At 44.0% G+C, this 17017-nt stretch overlaps 2 protein-coding genes across 12 annotated transcripts in view; one reads left to right on the top strand and one right to left on the bottom strand.

The window, feature by feature from the left end:
* Positions 1-17017, top strand: part of ALMS1 (ALMS1 centrosome and basal body associated protein) — a 260107-nt gene that overhangs the window by 227402 nt on the left and 15688 nt on the right. For 8 of the 11 annotated variants that reach the window (XM_073791246.1, XM_073791245.1, XM_073791240.1 and 5 more), the window contains 2 exons: positions 189-288; positions 1524-1672. The exons of 1 other annotated variant lie outside the window; for it this stretch is intronic. In XM_073791246.1, coding sequence (XP_073647347.1) covers positions 189-288; positions 1524-1568 — 145 coding nt within the window. In that variant the 3' untranslated portion in view covers positions 1569-1672. Of the gene's footprint in view, positions 1-188; positions 289-1523; positions 1673-17017 lie in introns of those variants that run through there. 2 more of the 11 variants (XM_073791241.1, XM_033838239.2) reach the window with 1 other exon arrangement.
* On the bottom strand, positions 2533-3493 carry NAT8 (N-acetyltransferase 8 (putative)). The gene is given in 5 exon segments (XM_033838245.2): positions 2533-2964; positions 2966-2985; positions 2987-3225; positions 3228-3300; positions 3302-3493. Coding segments are annotated over 5 exon segments (714 nt in total). The 5' UTR covers positions 3443-3493; the 3' UTR covers positions 2533-2723.

The raw sequence follows: 17017 nt of genomic DNA, 5'->3' as shown, positions 1-17017 counted from the left end.
CAGGCCAGGGTTCTTTGTGTCCAAGTGTCTAACAGGAAGCTGGACACACAACAGGCCCACAGCCTGTCTGAGGGACTGAGTGCCTGGAGAGCAGTAGAGCTTAGGGAGATGTGGGGAGGAGTGATCGTGTGCCTCTGTGGTCAGGTGGCCTCACTGCTTTCTGTCTTTCCATCGGTGCCATTTCTAAGGATTTATGAACAGCTTCCAGAAGTACAGAAAAAGAGAGAAGAGGAAAAGAGGAGATTGGAATATAAGTCGTATCGGCTGCGAGCCCAGCTATATAAAAAGGTCAGTCAGTCCTAGAGCAGGATTGATGAGGTTTATCAGGGGAAAGAGAAATTGAGAAAAACACATCTGACCTGCTTGAATTAACCACATTTGGAGAGTGAACTTAAGCTCATAACGCATTATACCACTACTAAAATTTAGAAGATAAAAGCACCTGTAACTAGACTTCAAATCTGAAAATCTAGAAAGGCAAATCTAAAAAAGGCATCTTCCAGGGACTTTCATGATGGTCCAGTGGTTAAGACTCAGTGCTTCCACTGCAGGGGGCACAGGTTTGATCCCTGGCCAGAGAACTAAGATCCCACATGCCTCACGGCACGGCCAAAAAAAATTGTTTTAATGTTTTAAAATTGTTTAATAAATAAATAAATAAGGCACCTTCCAGGCATACATTTGGAATGAAACCAAATTTCATACTTGGCTGTCAGTTTAGATGCCATGCTGGAAATGCCCACATCTGATGAGTTTTCATCCAGAGTCCCAAATGGTAGTTTTATGCCCCTTATGGGTGAATCATACACCACTAGAACTTTTTAAATAAATTGGAAAATGTCCAAGTGTAGCATACAAGTTGGCAGTTTGGGTACTCAGAGCCTTGAAGCCACTACCATTTCCTGCCCACAGCCCCAGTAGAATCAGTGGTACTGCAAGTTTTAGAACCTCACAGGCCAGGGGACTTGATACCAATTAATTCCTTGAGAAAGCAGATGGGCTACTATGCCTGAAGGTCCAGATCCTTCAGTGTTCTCATTTCTTTCCCAGCCCCCTCACTTCACCCCCAGAGGACTCTGAAAGTCAGAAACCAAGAGATGAGTTCATATCAGACCGATGTGGGATTGGAGAGCTGCTTCTGGAGCACATACTGCAGCTCAGGCTGGGCTCCCTCAAGTGGGGACGCCCCAGGCACTACATGGCCTGTCTGGTGTGTCAGCATCACAAGGCCAGGCCTCTTATTGTGCTTGTGTGTTTGTGAACTGATAGGTGGATTAGTCTATTAGGATTATATTAATATTATATTTCTGTATAGACTATAATAGACTACAGATCATCTTCCCTAAACACTTCAGGAAGTATTTTTTGTATAATTACCATCGTTTCTTTAGCTGGGGAAGATAAACAAGATTTGGGGAGAACAACACTGGTCTCTTCAGCAACATGTCTGGGGTAAAGAGTGGCTGTCTGCCTCTAGTGGCAAGAGTATCTAACTTCTTTCCTGCCTTTCTTTTCTTCCACAGAAATTGACCAATCAACTCTTGGGGAGAAAAGTTCCTTGGAACTGACATAAGAATATTTTCCTCAGAGCCTTGGAATTATATTTTATCAGCCTGAAGGAGCACAATCCTTACTTTTATGAGTCTGGTTTAATAAAACTTATCTTGTTGTCCATGTGTAGTTTAGAAGTAGTAACCTTCTGAAGAGTCTTGGGTAGAATGATGACTAAGATTATTAATGGTTCAGGAGCAATACTTTCTCCACAGTGGCCTTGCCCACAGGGACGTTTGTTACAATGGTATTATCTTAATTCTAGGCAAGAGTAAGTCCCTTTTTGTATGTGTTTTTATAGAAAATAACTTCTGATTGACTCATAGTAAAGCAAGCAGCAGAGGGTTATTTCCCATCTGTAGAGGTGCAGGGAGCTATGCAGTGTCTCCCTGAGGTGTGTGGGGAACTTCAATCTAAAAGCACCAGTCAAGGAAAAGAAATGCAGCATAACATGGTGAGAGCCCTTTGTTGACTTGGTGTCAGGCAGTGTCTGGTTAGGGTAGCCATCAGGTGGGCCCAGAGACTCTCAGCAGACACAGGTGCCTTGGGTCCAGAGCTACCTCCTAGCCTCATTCCAGCTTCCTTCGGGGCCGTTAGCCTTTAGTAGACAAAACTCAAGAGGCAACAGAAGCTTGATTTAAATCATGACCTGGCCCTGGCCAGTGGGATGTGGGGTTGTGCCACTTCTAGGCCTAGTCCATGTCAAATCCCACACTCTGTCCCTGGCTGCCTTCTTGCCCTTCAGCAGAGACCTTGGGGCCATAGCAGACTGATGGCATCATTGGCCCTGATCCTTCTCACGTGGATTCTTCTCACACTCCTTCTCCTCACCCTTTCCACATGACTTCGCATTTCCTCTCACTGAAGAGGCAGGGCATGACACCTGGAGATCTAAGGGGTGGCCCAGCTGAGCTCAGCCTAAGCTACTGACCCACAGACTCATGAGCTGAAAAAATGTTTATCATTATTTATTTTGTGGTGGTTTTTTTATGCAACATTCTCGTGGCACTAGATAAATGAAACAGTAGCAACCCCAAAAACTGAATGGAGCAGAGCCACCCCACCACCAAGGCCATTGGGTTCCAATGTGAGCAAGCAGTAAGCTTTTACTGTACCGTCGCAGTGAGACTTCAGGATTTGCTTATTACTGCAGCAGAGCCGATCCCTCCTAACTAATCCACAATGACACAGATCATAGGGCCCCCTCCTTGCTCCAGTGCCTGAGAGACCTGAGCAGAGGGGAGACGGTAGATAAATTGAATTGCAGAGACAGCAACTAGCCTATAGCTTGTGGAGAAGAAAAACTAGCCCATCTTCTAGAAGCCGAGGCGCTGGTAAAGGGCCAGGGCAGAGTACTGCAGTGTGCTGGTGCTGAGGACCACTTTGCTGTAGCCCTGGTGCCACGCAGACTCGGACAGTCCTGACCAGGGCTTTTACTTATCCCCTGACCGCGGTACTCCAGGGCCACACGTAGGTGAAGCAGCTGCAACTGCTCATTCCACAGGGTGGCCTTCTTAACAGGTAGTGCTCCCACCATGCCCACCACCTGCCCCTCAGACTCAACCACCCAGAAGCAGGAGCCACTCTCACTGAAGTAGGATTTGGTGATGTCAGACATGTCTGTGCAAAGACATGACCTCAAACTGGATCCAGTGGTATTTGGCAGGAAACCTCGGCAGCAAGGAGGGCAAGGCTGGCCACGAAGGTCAGGACCCAGGAGCCAGAGACCAGGAATAGGGCAAGGGGCCCCCGCAAGCAAGAGCACAAGGGTTCGGGGCAGCTTTAGGATGTGGTAGAAGGTTGTGGGAAGGTGCTCGGTCATCACCTTGGAGAACAAGCCCACGACCCATTTGCGATAATTTTCCTGGTATTTGTGGATTTGATGAGCCATGGAAGACTTCTGTGTCTGGATCTCAAAGTTCAAGAGAGAGGTAGGAGTATGAGAGAGGTAGGAGTATGACTTCCTGGCAGCCCTGGGGGAGAGAGAAGAAGCCATGTGAGTGGCTTATCCTCCCACCCCCCAGAACCGGGATGACCCTGCTCAAGGATGTGTCCTTCTGCTTCTACCCAAGAGGAAATAGGCCACAATCACTGGGAGAAGGTGTAGAGTCAGCAGAAAGGTCTGCATTTGGTCCTGTCTCCATGCATGACCTTGGGCATGTTACATAATCTTCTCCAAGAACCTGCCTTCTGAAGTTGTTTAGAGGACTTAATAACATACACAAATCTCTGGTTATGAAGTACCCTCCCCTCTCCCTCGTTCCCCTTTCCCTGGCTCTCAGCTTCTCCATACATTGGGGTGGCACCATGCAGCAGCCAAGCGTGTATCCCTCTCCCAGGGACCGTACACTGCAGTAGTCCTGTGTTTCCACGTACAAGTTTCAAGAAAGGCTTCTTCCCACTTGTTTGCAAATTTTCAGGCTGTTGAGGTGGCATAAGAGCCAAACACCAAAAATAGACCAGCCTTGAGAGCCAGAGGAGGGTCCAGAGCTCCAGGCCACACCTAAGAACACTGTCCTTCCACCCATGGCCTCTCACCTGCTACCACAAGAGCCTTGAGTGTCCAGGGCAGCCGCTGCCCCCAGCCTCCAGCTGGCATCCAGGGGAGACTGCAATGGGCACGCTCCACTTCCAGGGACCAGGTCCTGGATGGCACCTCATTGGCCAGCTCCTGGATATTTGTTCATCATAAATCCCAGGCTCAAGTAGCTGGGCTATGATGGAGCAGGGAGTCCATTCCGCATTCTCTGATCACTGGGGAATTAACCTGGAAGGGTACGCAGGGTCTGGAACAGCTCAGGAGTCCTTGCCTTTGTGGATGGCCTATACCCCACACCATGGCAGTTCACCCAGCACCTTGGTGCTCTCTGATGTCCACCCTCAGCCCCTCCACACAGCTGCTATGACCCTGGTGAATTTGCCCCTCACCCTGTGCTCTGTCATCACAGACCAGAGTCCAAGTCCCCTGGCTCAGCACACAAGGTGCCACAGCTGGATGAGGGCAGCAGGGACCTGGCCATGCAGGGCCTATCATCCAGGTTAGGAAGTTTGGACTCTATTCCAAGAACACCAGGAGGCCATTGCTATGCTTTTAGCTGGGGAGTAACATAACCAGAGGTAGGGGTGGGGTGTGTGGTGTGTGTCTATTACTCTGGCTACATGTGGAAAATAGATTGGAAGAGCCAGGAATGGAAGCATATATCCCCCTGCCCCCAGAGGCTAGCACAGCAGTCCAGGCAAAAGAAGGGCCTCCAGATACAGATATGCAGGCTGCTCATTGTAAAAGAGCACCTCGCCCAAGAAGGCTAGTGGGAACTAAAATCCATGAGCCCTGGCACAGAGCTGAGTCTGACCAAAGGAAAAGGCACCTTTTTCTTATTTGCTCAAAGGTGTCGCTGCTCAGTTGGTCCTGCTAGAAAGCAGTGACTTGGACCAGAGTTGGGCCATGGGTGTGACCTGGCCCACTTGGAGGTGCATTTTGGGGGTAGAAATGGCAGGAGTTGATGATCTGAGGATGAAGAAGTGGTCAGAGATGACAGCCAGATTTCTGGCAAGAGCATCTAGGAAGACACTGGAGAGAGACCAGACTTGGAGAGACAGATCATGACCACCCCAAAGGTGCCATCCTGGCAGCTGGAATCCAGGGCTGGTGACGGAGACTGCTGAGGCTCCAGATCTTCAGCACGCAAAAAGGCCACAAGGGTTTAACTAACGTGAAGGAAGGGTGGTGAGCCATGGGTGTGTTACATTGTTTTCAGTACATTTTAATATTTTTTTTAATGTTAAGCAAAACTTGAAGACTCAAAAGAGAATAGAAGGCTCCAAAGTACAGCTGAGTATCCCTAATGAGTCTATCTAATAATAACTAGTCAGAAACCTAACAGTCAAGCTGAGAGGCCAGAGGTCCTTGATCTGTCCCTGCCCTCTCTTTCCTGTATTCTCACCAGCTTCTGTGGCTTCCTCAACACCCAATGTCCTTGGTTTACATTCAGGCTTTTCAACCTTCCTCATAGCCATGAATAATGAGGAGGATTTATTGACATGAAAAATAATTGTCAAAATATAGCACCAAGCTATAAAGGTTATAAAACAGTATGTTTTCATTCGTTTTTGGAAAAATAAAACAAAAATAATTTATACACACAAGCATGCAGAGAGAAAAGTCTGAACGGTTACACCAAACATTGGCAGCATTTGTCTCTGGATAGAGGAATTATGGGTAATTCTCTGTGGAAGAAATGAAGTCTGGAAGTCTCAGCACATTCCAGACTCTTGGCCCTGCATGCAGATGATGAAACTGAGGCTTGGGAATCTACCTGTCTCTGCCTCAGCCAACTTCTTCTTTTAATTTATTTTATTGAACTATACTTGATTTACAATGTGTTAAGTTCTGCTGTGCAGCAAAGTGATTCAGTTATACATATATGCACATTCTTTTCCAGATTTTTTTCCATTATGGTTTATCACAATATTGTATATAGTTCCCTGTGCTATACATTAGGACCTTGTTGTTTATCCATCCTATATATAATAGTTTGCATCTGACCATCCCAAACTCCCAATCCATCCCTCCCCCACGCCCCCTCCCCCTTAGCAACCACAAGTCTGTTCTCTACATCTGTGAGTCTGTTTTTGTTTTGTAGATGAGTTCATTTGTGTCATATTTTAGATTCCACATATAAGTGATATCATATGGTGTTTGTCATTCTCTTTCTGACTTCACTTAGCATGATAATCTCTAGGTCCATCCATGTTGATGCAAATGTGCCTCAGCCAACTCTTTTTTTTTTTTTAATATTTATTTATTTTTGGCTGCATCGGGTCTTAGTTGTGGCACGTGGAATCTTTTGTTGCAGCGCACCGGCTTCTCTCCAGCTGTGGTGCACAGGCTCAGTAGTTGTGGCGCAGACTTAGTTGCCCCACGGCATGTGGGATCTTAGTTCCCTGACCAGGGATCGAACCCTTGTCCCCTGCATTGAAAGGTGGATTCTTAACCACTGTACCACCAGGGAAGTTCCCTCAGCCAACTCTTAAGAGTCTAAAGAGACCCAGCTAAGATTGTGAACTCCTAAAGGTAAGGCAGGTGTGTTATTTTATTCTATTATTTTATTTTTAATTAACCATTTAAATGTGTATAATTCAGTGGCATTTAGTACATTCACAATGTTGTGTAACTACCACCTCTATCTAGTTCCAAAGCATTTTCTTTACCCCAAAAGGAGAACTGTTAGTCAGTAGGTAGTCACTCCCTATTTCCACCGCTCCCGAGCCCCTGGCAACCACTAACCTGCTTTCTGTCTCTGTGGATTTACCTATTCTTGATGTTTCATTTAAATGGAAACATGTAATATGTGAACTTTTACGTTCAGCCTCTTTCACTTTTGTTCTCAAAGTTGACCCATGTCCTAGCATGTATCAGTTCTTCATTGCTTTTCATGGCTGAATAATGTTGCATGGTATGGATAGACCACATTTGTTCATCCAGTCATCCATTGATGGACAACTGAATTGTTTCCACCTTTTGGCTATTGTCAATAGTGCTGCTATGAACATTCTGTACAAGTGGTTGTTTCAACACCTGTTTTCAATTCCTTTGGTATATACCTAGGAGTGGAATTGCTGGGTCATATGGTAAGTCTATTTTAACATTTTGAGGAGCTGCCAAACTGTTGTCCAGAGTTTTACTTTGCCACCAGCAGTGAGTCTTATTTGGTTTTACTATCTACCTCAGCACTATGCAGGTACATACAGGGAAGGAGAGACAGCCGTTATTCACTGAGATATTAGATGCCTGGTACTGTGAGAAAGCACTTTTCCTATGCTGTACTATTTGATATTGGCAGCAACCTAAGAGCTAAGGTTGATATTGTTTCCATTTTACAAATGGGAAACCGAAGCCCACAAGTCTGCAATATCCTTCCCACAACCCCATAGAACATGGCAGGGTGGGACCCAAGCCTTGGCTGCTCTGACTTGAAAGCCTGAACATTTTGCTTTTTCAGTACCACAGGCTGACCCCATCAGGCAGCTAGCTATCTGACAAGTGAATTATTAAGTAGTGTAAAGCACTGTATTCCAGGAGAACCAGCTCTGTCTGCTGGGATGCAGGATTCATCTCCAAGCCTCATTACGCCCCTATCACCAGTGGTCAGACCATACTTGACCAAATTCCAATACGTGACTAAGGCTCTGTTCTTTCTTCAAGATCCAGTTTAGTGCTACCTTCTCCATCAAGACTTCTGACCTCTCCCAACCAGATGGATCTTGTATCTGCTCCCTCTTTGAAGCCTTTGCACTTCTCATTAAGCACTTATATCATTGTTAATTTGTTACTTACTTAACAAGTAACTGTTAACTTATTACAGTTAATTAAACAGTTACAAGTAACTGGATAAATTATTTTTCTATTGCCTATAGGAGCCTGATTATAATATAACATAATATAATATATTATTAATATATATAATATATATAATATTATTAATATATATTTATATATAATATAATATTATATATATTATATATTATTATTATATAATATATAATATAATAGATAATTATATTTTTGGAATCACTGTTATTCCCAGAGTTGTGGGACTTGAGAGCAGCATGTCAGTGAAATCCCATGCTTGCATTTATGAAGAACACTTGCCTAATAGACCGGCTCAGTCCAGAAATGGGCCAATGAAATGGAAGGTACATGACTCTACCTTCCATTTCATTGGCCCATTTCTGGGCTGAGCTGGTCTATTAGGCAAGTGTTCTTCAAGAGTCATGTACCAAAATGTTCATTGCAGCTCTATTTACAATAGCCAAGAGATGGAAGCAACCTAAGTGTCCATCATCGGATGAATGGATAAAGAAGATGTGGCACATATATACAATGGAATATTACTCAGCCATAAAAAGAAACGAAATTGAGTTATTTGTAGTGAGGTGGATGGACCTAGAGTCCGTCATACAGAGTGAAGTAAGTCAGAAAGAGAAAAACAAATACCATATGCTAACACATACATATGGAATCTAAGGGGGAAAAAAAAGGTCATGAAGAACCTAGGGGTAAGATGGGAATAAAGACACAGACCTACTAGAGAATGGACTTCAGGGTATGGGGAGGGGGAAGGGTAAGCTGTGACAAAGTGAGAGAGTGGCATGGACATATATACACTACCAAACGTAAAATAGATAGCCAGTGGGAAGCAGCCGCATAGCACAGGGAGATCAGCTCTGTGCTTTGTGACCACCTAGAGGGGTGGGATAGGGAGGGTGGGAGGGAGGGAGATGCAAGAGGGAAGAGATATGGGAACATATGTATATGTATAACTGATTCACTTTGTTATAAAGCAGAAACTAACACACCATTGTAAAGCAATTATACTCCAATAAAGATGTTTAAAAAAATAAAGAAATGGAAGGTAGACAATCAAGACTCATAGTGTTTTAGAAGCCTCCGAAAGAGAAGGAAAATGTCCTGGAAAGAACATCATCTCCCCTGATCTCTCATCGGGGCTCCCAATAACCTAGCCTCAGGTCAATGCCCTGGTCTCCCACTGAGAACTCATAACTTAGACGAATGAGAGGAAATAACAGCAAATTATTTCAAGGGGAAAGAAAGTGGACTAATAGGTCCTTGGCAGGATGTTCAGAAATCCTAGAACAATGATTCAGCTCTACAGAAATGTTTCTAATCTAACCTAACTTAACCTTTTAAGAAATTTAGCAAAAGGGAGATGGTATCAGCACTGAAATTAGGATAACTCGAGCTGATTTTACAGATATAGATCACCAGAGGGCCTAATTATGAAGGTGTGGATGGGTAGAGGGGAACGAGGTGTGTTATTGCTCAGAGGCCTGAAGCGAGGCGGAGGGAGAGGTGACAAGAGCCTGACCCAGGAGTTGAGTAGCGCAGACTGCCCTGAGAGGTTCAGGGCCAAAGCCAGCCTAGGGGTCCTTGCAGGGAAGGGCCAGAGGAATAAATACCCTGGCCTCGTTCTCCTGCTAGCCTCCCCCCTTCACACACACTGGCCAAACCCAAGTAGAAGCCAAGGGAAAGGGAGGACCTCTTGCTGGGTACACGGTAAGTCAGCCTCCAGGGCAGAGAGAAGAGTGGAGAAAGATGAAGGGTGACCTGGAGGGAACGATGGGAGACTACTGGCACAGAGGATATGAAAACAAGAACAGGCAAATTTGATGAATACAAACTTTGCTCATTGCACCCAATCAACCTAGAGAGCTGTGCCTTACTCAATATTGTAACATGGAGTACAGATGGCACGTCAGTCTGCAAAACAAAGCCAGGAGCAGAGAAGCAGCTGCAACCCCAGCACAGGTTTCAGAGCAGAGGAATTGACTACTGCAGTTTGCAGACAAGTGGAAAGGTCATCAAGGGAAAAGCAGAATGAGAATGGCAGCAGGAGGCCTGAAATATCCTGTGAGCCATGAGGCTCCTTCTAAAAAGAAGGTGCAGGGCTTGGGAGCAGTTCTAGTAGTTCTTCTGAGTGTGTGGTGGGGAGGGGAATAGGGGATTAAAGACCATTTCACTGTAGTTACAGCCTTAGTTGTTGCCAAGACTGGGGAGATGGCAACAATGATTGCCTGGGTAACAGAGCCCCCTTCCCTTACCGTATCCCAGAGACAGCTGGCTTTTTACTTTAATATGTAACCCTTGACTAGGGAGCTAGATAAGGGTGTCCTACCAAACTGCATCCCTTCTCTGCCAGCACCAAAGTCCCTATAATTACAGCTTGCTTTTGCTGGGGAGCCTTTAGGCTCTGAAGCAACCTGGTTAATTTAGGAACAAAGAACATTGTTCCTAAATTGGATCAATTTGTTTAGAGAAAAAGCTTGTGGAGCTTACGTTAACTTCTTTCCCAGGAAATGGCATTACTTTTTCTTCTTCACCCAAAGGCTCACAAAGAGTTGAAAACATTATAAATAGTTACAGAAATAAACCCTTTCAAAACACTCTTCATAGCAAACTAATAAACAGTTCAACTTCACCAGTAGTCTGACAACTCAAAATGGTGAAAATGTTGAAAGGTTAAAAGGCATTGTTGGCGAGTCTGCTGAGACTGGCACACTTGTGCCAATTACCAGTGCAAAGTGGCACCTTTCTAGTATTAAAAAATTCATATCCTCTTCCCTAATAACTCCACTTCACGGAAGCTATCCTAAAGAAAGAGACATGGGGCTTCCCTGGTGGTACAGCGGTTGAGAGTCTGCCTGCCGATACAGGGGACACGGGTTCGTGCCCCGGTCCGGGAAGATCCCACATGGCGCGGAGCGGCTGGGCCCGTGAGCCATGGCCGCTGAGCCTGTGCATCCGGAGCCTGTGCTCCGCAACGGGAGAGGCCACATCAGTGAGAGGCCCGCGTACCGCAAAAAAAAAAAAAAAAAACCTTCCTTTGGGCTTCCCTGGTGGCGCAGTAGTTAAGAGTCCGCCTGCCAAGGACGAGGGCAAGAGGGGAAGATGGCGGAAGAGTAAGACGCAGAGATCACCTTCCTCCCCACAGATACACCAGAAATACATCTACATGTGGAATAACTCCTATAGAACACCTACTGAACGCTGGCAGAAGACCTCAGACCTCCCACAAGGCAAGAAACTCCCCCACGTACCTGGGTAGGGCAAAAGAAAATAAAGAAAAAACAGAGACAAAAGGATAGGGACGGGCCCTGCACCAGTGGGAGGGAGCTGTGAAGGCGGAAAGGTTTCCACACACTAGGAAGCCCCTTCGCAGGCGGAGACTGCGGGTGGCGGAGGGGGGAAGCTTCAGAGCCACGGAGGAGAGCGCAGCAACATTGGTGCGGAGGGCAAAGAGGGGGGGATTCCCGCACAGAGGATCGGTGCCGACCGGCACTCAACCAGCCCGAGAGGCTTGTCTGCTCACCCGCCGGGGTGGGCGGGGCTGCGAGCTGAGGCTCGGGCTTTGGTCGGAACGCAGGGAGAGGACTGGGGTTGGCGGCGTGAACACAGCCTGAAGGGGTTAGTGCACCACGGCTAGCCGGGAGGGAGTCCGGGAAAAGGGCTGGAGCTGCCGAAGAGGCAAGAGACTTTTTCTTCCCTCTTTGTTTCCTGGTGCGTGAGGAGAGAGGATTAAGAGCGCTGCTTAAAGGAGCTCCAGAGATGGGCGCGAGCCGCGGCTAAAAACGCGGACCCAAGAGACGGGCAGGAGACGCTAAGGCTGCTGCTGCCGCCGCCAAGAAGCCTGTGTGCAAGCACAGGTCACTATCCACACCTCCTTTCCGGGGAGGCTGTGCAGCCCGCCACTGCCAGGTTCCCGGGATCCAGGGACAACTCCCCCGGAAGAACGCACGGCGCGCCTCAGGCTGGTGCAACGTCACACCGGCCTCTGCCGCCACAGGCTCGCCCCGCACTGCGGCCCCTCCCCACCCCCCGGCCTGAGTGAGCTGGAGCCCCTGAATCACCGGCTCCTTTAACCCTGTCTTTTCTGAGCGGAAAACAGACGCCCTCCAGCGACCTACACGCAGAGGCGGGGCCAAATCCAAAGCTGAGCCCCTGGGAGCTGTGCGAACAAAGAAGAGAAAGGGAAATCTCTCCCAGCAGCCTCAGAAGCAGCGGATTAAAGCTCCACAATCAACTTGATGTACCTGCATCTGTGGAATACCTGAATAGACAACGAATCATCCCAAATTGAGGAGGTGGATTTTGAGAGCAAGGTTTATGATTTTTTCCCCTTTTCCTCTTTTTATGAGTGTGTATGTGTATGCTTCTGTGTGAGATTTTGTCTGTATAGCTTTGCTTCCACCATTTGTCCTAGGGTTCTATCCGTCCGTTTTTAAATTTTTTTTCTTTCTTAAAAATTTTAATTTTAATAACTCTATTTTATTTTACTTTATCTTCTTTCTTTCTTTTTCTTTCTTTCCTTCCTTCCCTCCTTTAGAAAACGAATCATCCCAAATTGAGGAGGTGGACTTTGAGAGCAAGATTTATGATTTTTTCCCCTTCTCCTCTTTTTGTGAGTGTGTATGTGTATGCATCTGTATGAAATATTGTCTGTATAGCTTTGCTTCCACCATTTGTCCTAAGGTTCTATCCATCCGTTTTGTTTTTTTAATTTTTTTCTTAATAATTATTTTTTAATTTAATAACTTTATTATATTTTACTCTATTTTATTTTACTTTATCCTCCTTCTTTCTATTTTCCTTCCTTCCCTCCTTTCTTCCTTCCTTCCTTCCTCCCACTGTCTCTCCCTCCCTCCTTCCTTTCTTTCTTTCTTTCCTTCTTTTCTTCTTCCTTCCTTCCTTCCTTCCTTTCTTTCTCTCTTTCTTTCTTCCTACTTCTACTAATTCTTTCTCTCTACTTTTTCTCCCTTTTATTCTGAGCCGTGTTGAGGAAAGGCTCTTGGTGCTGCAGCCAGGAGTCAGTGCTGTGCCTCTAAGGTGGGAGAGCCAACTTCAGGACACTAGTCAACAAGAGACCTCCCAGCTCCACATATCAAATGGTGAAAATATCCCAGAGATCTCCATCTCAACGCCAGCACCCAACTTCACTCAACGACCAGCAAGCTACAGGGCTGGACACCCTATGCCAAACAACTAGCAAAACAGGAACACAACCCCACGCATTAGCAGAGAGGCTGTCTAAAACCATAATAAGTCCACAGACACCCCAAAACACACCACCAAACGTGGACCTGCCCACCAGAGAGACAAGATCCAGCCTCATCCACCAGAACACAGGCACTAGTCCCCTCCACCAAGAAGCCTACACAACCCACTGAACCAACCTTGGCCACTGGGGACAGATACCAAAAACAACAGGAACTACGAACCTGCAGCCTTTAAAAAGGAGACCTCAAACACAGTAAGATAAGCAAAATGAGAAGACAGAAAAACACACTGCAGATGAAGGAGCAAGATAAAAACCCACCAGACCTAACAAATGAAGAGGAAATAGGCAGTCTACCTGAAAAAGAATTCAGAATAATGATAATAAAGATGATCCAAAAGCTTGGAAATAGAATAGACAAAATGAAAGAAACATTTAACAAGGACCTAGAAGAACTAAAGATGAAACAAACAACGATGAACAACACAATAAATGAAATGAAAAATACTCTAGATGGGATCAATAGCAGAATAACTGAGATAGAAGAATGGATAAGTGACCTGGATGATAAAATAGGGGAAATAACTAATGCAGAGCAGAATAAAGAAAAAAGAATGAAAAGAACTGAGGACAGTCTCAGAGACCTCTGGGACAACATTAAACGCACCAACATTCGAATTATAGGGGTTCCAGAAGAAGAAGAGAAAAAGAAAGGGACTGAGAAAATATTTGAAGAGATTATAGTTGAAAACTTCCCTACTATGGGAAAGGAAATAGTTAATCAAGTCCAGGAAGCACAAAGGGTCCCATACAGGATAAATCCAAGGAGAAATACGCCGAGACACATATTAATAAAACTGTCAAAAATTAAATACAAAGAAAGCATATTAAAAGCAGCAAGGGAAAAACAACAAATAACACACAAGGGAATCCCCATAAGGTTAACAACTGACCTTTCAGCAGAAACTCTGCAAGCCAGAAGGGACTGGCAGGACATATTTAAAGTGATGAAGGAGAGAAACCTGCAACCAAGATTACTCTACCCAGCAAGGATCTCATTCAGATTTGATGGAGAAATTAAAACCTTTACAGACAAGCAAAAGCTGAGAGAGTTCAGCACCACCAAACCAGCTTTACAACAAATGCTAAAAGAACTACTCTAGGCAAGAAACACAAGAGAAGGAAAAGACCTCCAATAACAAACCCAAAACAATTAAGAAAATGGGAATAGGAACATACATATCGATAATTACCTTAAATGTAAATGGACTAAATGCTCCCACCAAAAGACACAGATTGGCTGAATGGATACAAAAACAAGACCCATATATATGCTGTCTACAAGAGACCCACTTCAGACCTAGAGACACATACAGACTTAAGTAAGGGGATGGAAAAAGATATTCCATGCAAATGGAAACCAAAAGAAAGCTGGAGTAGCAATTCTCATATCAGACAAAATAGACTTTAAAATAAAGACTATTACAAGAGACAAAGAAGAACACTACATAATGATCAAGGGATCGATCCAAGAAGAAGATATAACAATTGTAAATATTTATGCACCCAACATAGAAGCACCTCAATACATAAGGCAAATACTAACAGCCATAAAAGGGGAAATCGACAGTAACACATTCGTACTAGGGGACTTTAACACCCCACTTTCACCAATGGACAGATCATCCAAAATGAAAATAAATAAGGAAACACAAGCTTTAAATGATACATTAAACAAGATGGACTTAATTGATATTTATAGGACACTCCATCCAAAATCAACAGAATACACATTTTTCTCAATTGCTCATGGAACATTCTCCAGGAGAGATCATATCTTGGGTCACAAATCAAGCCTTGGTAAATTTAAGAAACTTGCAATCATATCAAGTATCTTTTCTGACCACAAAGCTATGAGACTAGATATCAATTACAGGAAAAGATGTGTAAAAAATACAAACACATGGAGGCTAAACAATACACTACTTAATAACGAAGTGATCACTGAAGAAATCAGAGGAAATCAAAAAATACCTAGAAACAAATGACAAGGGAGACACGACGACCAAAACCTATGGGATGCAGCAAAAGCAGTTCTAAGAGGGAAGTTTATCGCAATACAATCCTACCTTAAGAAACAGGAAACATCTCAAATAAACAACCTAACCTTGCACTGAAATCAATTAGAGAAAGAAGAACAAAAAAACCCTAAAGTTAGCAGAAGGAAAGAAATCATAAAGATCAGATCAGAAATGAATGAAAAAGAAATGAAGGAAACAATAGCAAAGATCAATAAAACTAATGGCTGGTTCTTTGAGAAGATAAACAAAATTGATAAAGCATTAGGAAGACTCTTCAAGAAAAAAAGGGAGAAGACTCAAATCAATAGAATTAGAAATGAAAAAGGAGAAGTAACAACTGACACTGCAGAAATACAAAGGATCATGAGTGATTACTACAAGCAACTCTATGTCAATAAAATGAACAACCTGGAAGAAATGGACAAATTCTTAGAAATGCACACCCTGCCAAGACTGAACCAGGAAGAAATAAAAACTATGAACAGACCAATCACAAGCACTGAAATTGAAACTGTGATTAAAATTCTTCCAACAAACAAAAGCTCAGGACCAGATGTCTTCACAGGCAAATTCTATCAAACACTTAGAGAAGAGCTAACACCTATCCTTCTCAAACTCTTCCAAAATATAGCAGAGGAAGGAACACTCCCAAACTCATTCTACGAGGCTACCATCACCCTGATACCAAAACCAGACAAAGATGTCACAAAGAAAGAAAACTACAGGCCAATATCACTGATGAACAAAGATGCAAAAATCCTCAACAAGATACTAGCAAAGACAATCCAACAGCACATTAAAAGGATCATACACCATGATCAGGTGGGGTTTATTCCAGGAATGCAAGGATTCTTCAATATACACAAATCAACCAACGTGATACACCATATTAACAAATTGAAGGAGAAAAACCATATGATCATCTCAATAGATGCAGAGAAAGCTTTCGACTAAGTTCAACACACATTTATGATAAAAACCCTGCAGAAAGTAGGCATAGAGGGAACTTTCCTCAACATAACAAAGGCCATATATGACAAATCCACAGCCAACATCATCCACAATGGTGAAAAACTGAAACCATTCCCACTAAGATCAGGAACAAGACAAGGTTGCCCACTCTCACCATTCTTATTCAACATAGCTTTGGAAGTTTTAGCCACAGCAATCAGAGACGAAAAAGAAATAAATGGAATCCAAATCAAAAAGGAAGAAGTAAAGCTGTCACTCTTTGCAGATGACATGATACTATCCATAGAGAATCCTAAAGATGCTACCAGAAAACTACTAGAGCTAATCTATGAATTTGGTGAAGTAGCAAGATACAAAATTAATGCACAGAAATCTCTGGCATTGTTATACACTAATGATGAAAAATCTGAAAGTGAAATTAAGAAAACACTCCCATTTACCTCTGCAACAAAAAGAATAAAATATCTAGGAATAAACCTACATAAGGAGCCAAAAGACCTGTATGCAGAAAATTATGATACTGATGAAAGAAATTAAAGATGATACAAATAGATGGAGAGATATACCATGTTCTTGGATTGGAAGAATCAACATTGTGAAAATGACTCTACTACCCAAAGCAATCTACAGATTCAATGCAATCCCTATTAAACTACCACTGGCATTTTTCACAGAACTAGAACAAAAAGTTTCACAATTTGTATGGAAACACAAAAGACCCCGAATAGCCAAAGCAATCTTGAGAACGAAAAATGGAGCTGGAGGAATCAGGCTCCCTGATTTCAGACTATACTACATAGCTACAGTAATTAAGACAGTATGGTACTGGTACAAAAACAG

This window comes from Tursiops truncatus, chromosome 14, assembly GCF_011762595.2.
Source record: "Tursiops truncatus isolate mTurTru1 chromosome 14, mTurTru1.mat.Y, whole genome shotgun sequence".
In the NCBI taxonomy this organism is placed as follows: Eukaryota; Metazoa; Chordata; class Mammalia; order Artiodactyla; family Delphinidae; genus Tursiops; species Tursiops truncatus.
This window is presented reverse-complemented; position numbering and strand designations above follow the sequence as displayed.